Genomic DNA, 11,426 nt, shown 5'->3' with positions numbered 1-11,426 from the left:
GAAAGAGTATAGTATATAGTATAGTTCTTGTAAATGGCTTGAGAAAACTAAGTTCTTTTTTTTCTTTTGAAAAATTCAATTTACTCATTCAATTATAGGTTTCTCAAAAAATTAAAAAAATTATAGGTCTCTCACATGGCTCAGTAATAGCATAATAATAACTCAGCTATTACACAACTAATAATTGACAAAATTGGAAAGAAAAATACTAACCACCAATATATAGCTAGATAAATAATGTATATTACAGCCTAGCAATTCAATAATTGGTGGTCCATACACTCTTCATACCCTAAAAATAGTAATACAATCTTTCATTTTTGTAGCAACTATATTTCACCTGTTTTTTATGGCTTGCTAGTTTCTGATACATCATTATAGAAACTACTAAAAGTATGAGGATCCACAAAAATTCATATAACTAAAACTTAAGATACAAAAACTGAAATGTAGAAACCTAGATAATGAGAATTCATATAACCGACCAAATTCATAACGTGTTACGATGTAGCTTCACTCTTCCCTAGATTCACATATTCTACATCAAAAAAGTATAACATTTCAGGGATTCACTAATAATGTTGACAAAAATCCCATCTCATTAGAAATATAGTATCTGATATCTTTCATCAGCTTATCCATAAAATACAGACATTATATTAGGCTTCTCACAAGAAAATTTTGATGGCAAACAAGGAGAATGATAACAAACAACACAGAAAAGAATGGCCCTCTTAGTTCACCAACAAAATAAAAATCAACTGTAAAAAGAACAAGAGAGAATTAAAACACAGCCTATTCAGTGTACAAAAATCAATGCCTTCAGTGTCTGATTCTTTCATATGCTTTGTCTCTAAAAGTGCTAGCCGCAACCAAGCATACTTGTGCACCATACCACGTCTGGATGAGCATTAAAACTTTGCTGTCGCAGAATAAGAGTGGGTGTTATAAACAATAGCTTACTGTGCTTTGTCATGTAAGGAGGAGCTAGAGTATTCTGTTCCATTTTCTGAAGTTACTTCGGATGTACCACTGGTTGATACATCACCGTGATCGTTTGTGCTACCGCGGAAGCTCTTTGATGAAAGAGCGGGGTTAGCCTGAGGTTGACCATTTGCCACACCTTGTCCTTCCTCTGCTAGTCGTTTAAGAAGATTCATGATTGTAGGAAGGAACTTCGTGGATAAAGAGAGAAGTCCAGGAAGCTGCCAAAAAGCATATATAGAAAGATCACATCCCCAAGAAGACCATTATTTCTAAAGTTTCCACATATGTTAATGAAGCAATTATAGAGGATAAATAAGATACACCAGAGTGGTTGTTTGAATTGCTTTTCCTTTTTATAAAGACTTTTGGTTGAATTGCTTTTTTCAATAGATATTTGGTTGAATTGCTTCTAGTTTGCAAACATTAGAATTCCGAGAAAGAAGATTCGGCACTTACAACTCCATTGCGGAATTCGCCTGAGATATCCATTTGCACCCAAAGAGCTTTAAACAGCAGATAGGCGACAAATATAAACCCTAAATATAAAGGATTTCTGGAGAGGAAAAAAAAAGAAGCAAAACCCACATGAGCTAGAGATAAATCATGTTATACTGTAAAATATAGGGGGCATCATGAACTACAAGTCAGAAAGAATACCTTAAAAGTGTCATGAATTCATTGAAACCCAAAATCACCATGGCAGCAATTGCCCATGGAGGTGGTAACCAATTATTGTTTCTCTTGCTAGCTTCCTGAAAGATGAATAAGAGAAAATCAGAAGTTATCAAGAACAAAGGGCAAAACTTCAAATAAAGATTATTGATGCCAGAACATAACCTACAGGTGTATAGGTACTCTCCAACTTTTTAGCACTACAAAATTAGAATTCATACACCTAGCATGAAAGACAATCAACCTCCTAGTACCAAAAGGTTCATCCCAATTAAAACAAGTCTCGGATGTTCAAATTTCAATGGACATGGTAACTTCATCTGCTTTTAATACCCTTTTTTAGTGAATATAGCCAGCATTTAGAATACCTTCCTACCCTAGTTGAAACTTCTCGACCTTCAACCGACAATCAAACAACATAAAAGAATGCACTGTCAGAAAAGCAGAAAGAGATACAGAGTAGAATCTAATATCTTGCCTGAGCAGCAATGGCTTGTGAAACAACATATTCAGTCTCCGTCTTGAATTGCCTCCACAAAGACTTGCACTGGACAGGTGTAATCAAAGTTTTTGATGGAAGGACCTGCAATATAAATTAACCACAAGATGAAAACTTTGATGGGCTGAACTAAACCACGCAAAGATTACTTAATTATACAAAAAAAGAGTCTAGTTCCTAAAGACCAAAAAAATTCTTGGGGACCTTTGTAGTCATTTCAGGTGGAAAAAAAAATCATTAAGATGAAGCAAATAACGCCTCAGACTATGCTGTGGAGATCAGCGTGTACGTTAAGGACTTGATTGTATTATATTCAATGAAAAATTTCACATAATTTAGTTGGTCATCACCAGCAAGATCCCAAACAAAATATTTACTCTGAACTGTGTAATGCTGACTGGCCTATTAATGGAAAGAATCTTATCTTTCTCCTTTTCGTCAGCCAATTTTTTGCTTGTTCCAAGACAAACGACACAAGTAAGCCAATTACCTCATCCCAAGTGCTAGATGCTAGAGGATCAACTGATGTAATGCTCTTTGAGGAGGAAGCCCCTGCTTTTCCATCTACAAGAGCAACTATAAGTACTTTGTCTATACTGTCACTCTCATCTTCCAAGCGAACTGCAGCCATAACTGACAGGAGCTTCAGAGACTGGGAGAAAATTGAGAAAGTCAGTACAATCTTAGATGTAATAATTGACAAGTGAAATCACACACCAAAAAAAGGAAACTTGTGTCAGTCAATCATACAGCTGATCGTGCTGTTTTAGTGATTGCGCGAATATCTTCCTTGCCAGTCCAAATTCGTGGCATAGAATCTTGATCATGGCTGAACAATGTTGAAAACCTGCCAAATAGTTTTCAGCTCAGCATCATATTCTTTGAATAATAAATAGTGTGTCAGAGCTGTAGAACAAAGATCAACTAATGTCCATACCTGTCCTTCATGCGACTCAAGACCCTTCCAGCTTCTTCCTTTGCCTTTGCTTCAACTACTCCTCGTGCATAATCTTTCAACCGCAAAACCATGTTATCCCTACTTTCTTCATCCATTTCAAAACCAGAAAGTGCAGCAGCAAAACCAGAGACTGCTGTATCAGTCTCACGCTGAAGCAATTTTCTTATTGCCGGCCATGTATCATCGCCAGCTCCATCTAAAAGAGCCTCAACAGGTCCAGCCAATGCCTCGTTCAGTTTTGTCTAACAAAGAATTTCTCTTCAGTTCCAGGATAAACTAACATTTAAACTTACAATCAAACGGTCCTCCCACTTGTTTGCTATCATGTAGGATCCATTAACAACAACAAATAGTTATAAATATTATGCATCTGGGACCACCTGATTGAGCTATCAGAGGCAACTAAGTGATGGCATGTTCCTTTAATCAGGGAAATGATCTTAAACATCCTAAGTATGCCAACACCCATTTTTTCACCTCAAAATCCTATAACAGAACACTACAAGAAAATGAAGTGAGTTCCACAAAGTCAGATTAATATATTAAACTTTGGCCCTAGCTCAACCTCGAAAATTACATGAGAAGGTGTGGTAATAGGGAGATGACATCCATGCACTGGTCTGATGTGGGACCCTTACCACCTCAACCAAAACACACTCTAACATATGGGTTTATCGTTGGATAACAAAACAACAGAGAAAGATCGGTGTGGCTTTCCTATCATGTTAAGAAAATGGACCTTGGGGATTGTTCAATCTCAAAAACTAGCTCCAGAAACGAGAACCCTCCAAAAATGTAAGGAGACAGTAGCTAAAAAGTGAGACTTAAACGGTAAACTATAAAGGTTGTCACATTTCATACCTCATAGAGGGTTGTCACTTCAGCCAGCTTGGCACTGCGAACTTCAGCAATATGAGCATCTACATCACGCCTCAGCTTATCCTTCACTCTAGATGAGTCCCATTTTGCTTGGTCAATAATAGCATCTAAAAAATAATGCATCAGCTGTTAGATTTCAAAAGGCAAGCTGCTGACTCTGTGCTCAACATTTTATTTCCCGCACAAAATATTACCTATTTTGTGTGTTTCCTTAACCACAGGGTCGGCAAGATCTTTAGAAGAAAAATATTAATGAAAACTAGTTTCCTACAAATGCTGAAAATCGGCAAGTGATACACCAATCTCTTAGCAAAAATTATTTTCTGGCTTGATATTTCCAACCAGAAAAGTTGTTATTTCTCCAAGAGAGGGGAAGAAGAACATATCAATAGTCATAGCAGCTCAAATCCCATGCACCCAAAAAGGCATAAAAGTGGGTACACAATAGCAACAAAAAACAACAGAAATCTACCCTGCAAACCCAAGTGAACATTTCAAGAAACAATCTATCAGTAATAAGCAACAACTTCAACTAATTGACATTAAAGAGAAGCTTAATCAGATCTACAAGTCTAGTCCCAGAGTATCAACAGTTTTTATGACTACGGGCCTACGCTCCCTACATTGAGATAGGGTATCAACTCTTTATCGTTTTTAGGAGGGGATTAATCATGAATGATAATGTCCTCATCAACAGAAAAAGATATAAATCAAGTCGGGTAAACCAGTAACAGCAATGAAAGATTGCATCCTATACCTGAGCATTCTTCATCAAAATGGGTCATAAAAGAGTCAGCACATTCACGAGCAGCCAGAGCAAACCCTTTACCCCCCTTCAAAGCCTTCTCAAACGCTTCTTTAAATCTTTCAAAAGCATCAGATCGGATGTGTCCCAGCATAGATTGGTAGGCTGGTTGGACAAGCTACAAAAGACAGGATAAAATCAGAAGAGGGCTGCAATTAAAAAAAGGCCTTCATTTTGAGGAAAACGAGTAAAATATTGTCTTTAGAAAATGCATTTGCATCATTAGTTGAATAAGTACCATTAAGTTTAGAAATTTTAGCATGTGCATTCATTTGGTTTACTCTAAGAAGCCAAAGAGTTCTCATAAGGACACAAGAACCAGAAAACTGTGTTGGTCAATTTAGAATGGCTAATGCAGGGAATATACCCAAAGGATTGTGTGTATGTAGTAAAACAGGTCTAGGAGAGACCGAGAGAGTAGAGCATAGCCCGGTACCTGAAGCAATTTCTCTTCCAAATGCTTTCGCTTTGAGGATCTAACCCCTTCATCAAAGAAGGTAGCCTCGACATCATACCTATGAAGAAAAAGATCTTATTATCCAGGTGTGACCTTCTTATAATGTATATATGCATATATGAAAAATAATAATCACATACCAAGGGAGAAAAATGGTAAGAAAAATTACAATAAAAAGAATATTCTCCATTTCAATTTATATGATTCTTTCTATTTCAGGACCTCAGAAAATTCCCTGCTATAATTATAAATATAACCACTTATTTCAAGCTCTAAAAGATCAAATTCATTCAACTGATCAAAGTCACATACTTTGATCAAACTAACTCTCACTTACTACTATTGTATTTGCTTCACACTCATATTCAGGCCATACTGTCACAAAATGAGTGTGATATGAGATTGAAGCCCAACAAATCCACAGGATAATCGTCACAAAAAGGCAGATGCTAGACATATGTGCAGTAATATAAGAACAGAAAAAATTAGAAATGGGTCACATCCGGCAAAATGTACCATTTTGTAGATGTGAGTATGATGGTTGAAGTGCTTAGATAGAAAGATGTAGATAAGTTTCAAAAGTAAAAAGCGCTTATATTCTCATGGAATCAAGGAGATTCAACAACAAAAAAAAAAACAGAGTACTTATAGAATAGATTCCAACTAGTTGTGGTAAAGGCTCAGTAGTTGTTATATCTTTGATATAGAAAAAATAAGGAAGAACGCACAAAATGAAAAAAAAAAAAGGAACTGGACAGTGGAATGGCAGGCGCCCTGCAGTATTACCCATCCACTATTATTACTCTAAGAGTAGAATGGAAAAAGACGGTAGAGGAGAGAAATATAATCCTGCAAAAAGATGGTGGGGTGGGTGACTAAACTTGGGGTTGAGGGAGAAGAAAAAGAAAGTTTTACCGGAACTCAGGGACAAACAATCAGCCTGCTCTTCTATCCTTCCCCACTTAAACACTATAGTGAATTGCTTGGCGCAAAGCTCGAACATGTGACCAAAGGCACAAACCCCTCAACCTTTGGCAATTGACTAACTCTTAAAAAGAAAGAGTAGTGCACCAGAGGTAATTCTCTAATAACTGAAAGGACAAGAAGATGGATCGAAGGAGGAACCCAGAGAGAAGGGTTTGCTTCCTTTATTGTACCCTAGGTTTAGGTAATCATATTTGTTAAAATATCCAGAGAGATTTCAGGAACACAACCCAAGAATTTCATTCCAGTCAAAAAGTAAATCCGGAAACAAAAACACAGCGAGAAGGTGGATCATCCACAGCCAACCACAACAACCACAATACTGTAACACCCTTTCTTTTATCAGTCCGTAAAAAACCTTTTTTAACATACCTAGTAACACCTCACAACTATTTATCGGGAAAAATACTTCATTTTAGCACAATATGGCAAACATATTGTACAAAGTACTCATCTAAATCTCTTTGATTTCCTATATCGATGCTAAACCAAAATAAGGTCCACCAGAACCTCAACCATAGTTCTAGCATTAGTTCTTGTGTATATCAACCTAAACACTGCTCCAGCAGCATTTCCTTCCCAACACCTTAAGTCATTAAACAACTAGAGAAGGGAGGAGCATCTGATAAGAACAAATTTTCAAGGATTCTAGTAGAGAACTAGATACGGACAAAATTCAGAGAAACCAGTTGGTCTTATCCTTTGTCCACAGCGCTCTTTGATGCTACTCTTCTAGCTGTTTTTCATACCATAAGCTATATCAAATGTGATGAAACTGCAGTGATCAATTAATTCGTATATTCTCCTAGCTCTAATCACAGGAATGCTTAAATGCGTCCTTCTGGAAGGCAAGAAATATCACATTAAGAACATCCGCTCCAGATGAACTTCACATGTGACAATACTAGCTTTCCAACATCTTTGTGTGTGTTACCAGAAGCACAACCATGTTATACCACACGAAAGTTGAGTCCTTACTCTGATAGACAAGCGTCCAAAATTGAGCTGACCTTCCTTCCAAAGCCTCGTACAGAATGAGAATTAACTGCCTCTTCTAATTGAGACCATTCCTACAACAAGGTCAATCAATTTAGAATTAACAATGGTCTTCAAATTAGTAGATAAAACAGAACAAGATATAACTTCTCAAATAAACCTCTAAACAACTCTGTATACCTCGTTTTCAGTGAAAGAAACATATTTTTCATTGGCAATCTCTTCACACCGCACCGTAGCTACCATAACCTGTAATTAGATCAAAATTAAGTATGTCATTAATATAACTAACTGACAATTTCAATAACAGTAAATTTTTAGGTTATAACCTTATGGGCAGGCAGGTCAAGGTCCTTGTTCTCCTTTATAACCTTCCATATCTGTTGTGAACTAAATGAAAAGCCTGATGCAGGAACAACAGCCCGCCTATCTCCAGCAAGCCCACCAGGTGCAATAGAATGAAAGAATCGTTGTCTTAGACTAGCCACCTTAACAAAGAAGCATGAAGGAACACAAATATGTAAATCAAAGTCAACTAAACAAAAAGAGTTGAGTCTTCTGATCTGATCATTGGCTACAAGATATCCAAGACAACCATATGTGATAAAAATAGATGTGAACTACTAAGGAACATATATGTTTAACGAATGCTCCCAAAAAAACACATACCTGCTCTTTGAATTGTTCTTCCTTCTCTTCAAAACTAGAAAGAGCCACGACCTCGACCTGGAGATTCAATTCACCAAATCTGTGAGCATAGATATAAACAGACAAGGAGATTGTAACAGCAGATGAAATCTTACTGTGACTCACATTAAAAAACTCACTTAACGGTGTATCCTTGTGAGCTTGCGGCTTTGGGACAGAATCCCATATCTATACAGCAATAAAATCAATAATGTTAAGTTTAGAAGGAAAAAAAAAACAACAAAACAAAAAAACCCATGAATATGGTACCTTCTGAATGTCTTCCCTTAGAACAGGTTCCAAGTTTTCGAGGGGAGTCTACAAATGAAAGTGAAATAATAACCTGCTTAAATACACTTGTTTCACAGGACAGGTAGATACTATAAATAGCAGAAAAACACTTCTGAGAGAAGAAGGCACCTACCCTTGTTTTGTCACGGATAACAAACATCAATGTCGTTTTACGTGGACTAAATAACCTCATCATAACCTGGTCAAAAAAGAGTAAGTTGTAAAACATCCGGAAGGAATGTTCATATAAAGAAACATCTATGTACTTTACCTGGAAGACAGTCTTCAAAAGAGGCTTATTTGCAGCCTGCTCACGACCAATATCATGACACCACCTGAATTGTTAAAACTTTTGAGTGACACATACATATTTTCTTCTAATTTCAATTTATTAGAAGTTCATGTACTGCATATTTCACATAATAGAGGAACTTACATATTGATGAGCACTATATCAGAAACAGCAAGTGCAAATAGAGCACTCTGCTTCTCAAATGCAGTGTCATCCTACAAAAAAATAGCAAATCCTGAATGAGAAAAAATAAGCTCAATTGCTAGCTATCCCACGTCATGAGCAAGTTTATGCAAGGATCATCTCAAATTTCGGTTAGCTCAAAATTAATCACAGAACAATTAACAGTTCCCATTATGTCGAGCAAGGAAATCCATAGACATCTTTGAACACAGTGCAACTACATTAACATGCAGAATACTGAGATAAAAGATCTCATAGACCGGGAATCTACTGAATCTGTTCAAAAGTTATTCAGTGAGTTCATCATAGGATTACAATTTACAAAGAGGAAGCTACAGTGATTTTGAAATTTATTTTTATAGAGCAAGAAGTAGCAATGTGAACTAAATCGATGATCTATACTTTAATTTTTCAACAAGTAAAACACAGTTGTCCATGATGCTATCTGATATCTGCACCCTTATTAAAGGTGTACGGCATTTGGGGAAAATGCTTTAAGGATAATATGCATCTGGTCACACGAAAATAAATGATGATCAGGTGTTGTGTGTCATGAGCATGTAACTTGTTTTGAATTTATCTATTTACATAAGCCCAACCAATGGAAAATAAATCATCATCTAAAAAGTACTTTCAACACACCTCTCCTCGTTCTCTACCGTCTGTGCCTTCTAAATCCATGACAAGGGTGCAAGGCTCAATCCCAGCACATCGAGCCATCCAAATACCTTTTGTAGTTTGCGACCTAGAAAACACTTAATTCGATCAGCTGACCCCTACAATTAAACAGAAGACATCTAGCAAATAAAACAATTACACATACCTTCCCTTGTATGCATCCATCTCTCTAAAGTTAGTATGAAAAAGATGATTTAACAGAGTACTTTTCCCTGCATTACCACAGTTAAATTTAGTAACTATTGGAAAACCATATAATAGCATTGGTTCCAAAAGGAACATTAGGATGATTAGTGCAGTCAAGCAGTAAGGATAAATAAGGAAACCCTGGCAAAAAGGAGAGGATAAGACTTGAGGCACTCAAAGACATGGACTTAAAGATATGATAAAGACCTACTATTCATCAAGCTTCATCAATCTAATTTGAAGTCATTGTAATCCAAAGTGGTAATTATTTGAGGTTTTTTGAGAGATAATCCATACCGCTACTTTGTGGGCCCATAATAGACACTACGGCATATGAAAGACCACATTCTGCTAGTTTAACTTCCTTCATGAAGTTCTCGACTCCAGCAACATTGAACATTCCATCCCCATCAATGAGGTGAGTTGAACAACACTCATCCTTGTTATCTGAAAGCATTAGACTATTAATTTACAAAAACCCAACTTCTGTACATGAACAGAACAATCTTCAATAAAGCATCATAATACTTCATAACAAGATGGAAAATGGAGAAGCTTCAGTTGATTCAGAAAAGCTGAAAGTTCCATGGTTAGGCAATCAAGTGGTTAAGTAAAATCTACTCTTATTTATCAGTTCCAACCAACCTTCCCTGTTGAGGGCACCCTACATTTTCTCACAACAGACAAAAAGTATGTTCAACGTTCACAGTGTGCAGTAGATTCCAAACCCCAAAAAAAACACTTCCAAGAATCAAATCCTTCCTAAACTACTTTATCTACGGCAACCAAACTATTCCAACTTGAAAACATGCATGAGCTGCAAAACCCCAATTACATCTACGAAATCAAAGGTGACTCAATTCAGTCCATCTCTAAACCAAACTACAAAAAGAGCATAGTTAATCAAATTGAATCAACAAGAACCCATAAATCAAGATCAAGATTTACAGAACTCAAACACCCAATAAGCAAAAACCAATCTCCCAAGCAAAAGAAATAAACTTTCTAATAAACCCAAGAAAAGAGGACTAAACCATGAAACCCCATTAATTCATCACATCCATTTATACAAAATCAGTAAACTACTCGCTAAATTTTAGGGGTTTTGAAGAAGGGGGAATGATATAAACCTTCAAGAATCAAGAATGGATCCGAAGAGAAGAAAGTAAAACATACCCATCTGAGAAGTAGAAATCTCGATCAAAAGGTCACAATCAAAGATCGCAAAGACTTGAAACTTGTAAAGCAGTAGACAATTTGCGATCTCAGATGGAGGGGGTAGCAAGCAGCAGCCCCTTTTTGTCTTAAAAAGTGTGCTTAGACTATCCGATGATCAAAGGACACAGGTGAAATATAAAGGAAAAACAAAAAGAACAAAACAAGAATTTTGCACTAAACACTTTGGTAAACCTTTTTTTCAATTTTTTCACAGAGAAGTGAAGAAATCAAATGGTGATTTTTTAGGTTGAAAATTCAAATAGACAAGAACATGAGTGGGTTTAGTTTCACATAATTAAAGGGATAACGAATTTAAAGGGCATTTCGATAAATTTTATTCGAATTAGACTTATTTGAAAATAATTTTTCTATCTATCTAGAGTTTAACATAATTTAAAAAATATTTGAAGATATAAAGATCAATTTTATTTGAGTTAGAGTTCTTAAAAAATAATTTATCTACACGACTACACCTATTTAAAGTAGAAGAAATGAGAAATTTTTATGCTAAAATTAATAAAAATTAAACTTTAAATAATTATCACAATATTTTCTCTTATAATATTTATATTATATGTAGGTAATGATGAAAATGTTAAGAAAATACATATATAAATTCAATTTTGATATGGTTACAATACTAATATGACGGTT

At 35.9% G+C, this 11,426-nt stretch overlaps 1 protein-coding gene across 3 annotated transcripts; it reads right to left on the bottom strand.

Annotated features, from left to right (window-relative positions):
- Window positions 1-576: 576 nt before the first annotated feature.
- LOC107014533 (protein ROOT HAIR DEFECTIVE 3) lies at window positions 577-11,039 on the bottom strand. 3 transcript variants are annotated; one of them, XM_015214468.1, is made up of 23 exons: window positions 10,731-11,039; window positions 9,852-10,001; window positions 9,514-9,580; window positions 9,333-9,435; window positions 8,652-8,722; window positions 8,487-8,550; window positions 8,349-8,414; window positions 8,195-8,242; window positions 8,051-8,113; window positions 7,907-7,963; window positions 7,567-7,725; window positions 7,418-7,486; window positions 7,220-7,311; window positions 5,237-5,315; window positions 4,753-4,918; window positions 3,978-4,102; window positions 3,096-3,358; window positions 2,909-3,005; window positions 2,649-2,810; window positions 2,138-2,242; window positions 1,645-1,739; window positions 1,444-1,540; window positions 577-1,205 (listed from the first exon to the last, which is right to left on the bottom strand). In XM_015214468.1, exons 1-23 carry the CDS (start codon window positions 10,732-10,734, stop codon window positions 960-962), a joined length of 2,448 nt encoding a protein of 815 aa, XP_015069954.1. In that variant the 5' UTR covers window positions 10,735-11,039; the 3' UTR covers window positions 577-959. The 3 variants fall into 3 exon arrangements, with proteins under 3 accessions (XP_015069954.1, XP_027771256.1, XP_015069953.1); XM_027915455.1 differs by having other exon boundaries at window positions 8,349-8,550; XM_015214467.1 differs by lacking the exon at window positions 10,731-11,039 and having other exon boundaries at window positions 9,852-10,011.
- Window positions 11,040-11,426: the final 387 nt, after the last annotated feature.

Source organism: Solanum pennellii, chromosome 3, assembly GCF_001406875.1.
Source record: "Solanum pennellii chromosome 3, SPENNV200".
In the NCBI taxonomy this organism is placed as follows: Eukaryota; Viridiplantae; Streptophyta; class Magnoliopsida; order Solanales; family Solanaceae; genus Solanum; species Solanum pennellii.
The sequence above is the reverse complement of the archived record's forward strand: the minus strand, read 5'-3'. Positions and strand labels throughout refer to the sequence as shown.

Bases quoted from the DNA above. Each gene is read 5' to 3' on its own strand.
- LOC107014533 (XM_027915455.1), bottom strand. The intron at 8,723-9,332 runs GTGTGTTGAAAG...ATTTTTTTGTAG, and splicing joins ACGGTAGAGAACGAGGAGAG to GATGACACTGCATTTGAGAA. The intron at 2,811-2,908 runs GTATGATTGACT...ATTTTCTCCCAG, and splicing joins CTAAAACAGCACGATCAGCT to TCTCTGAAGCTCCTGTCAGT.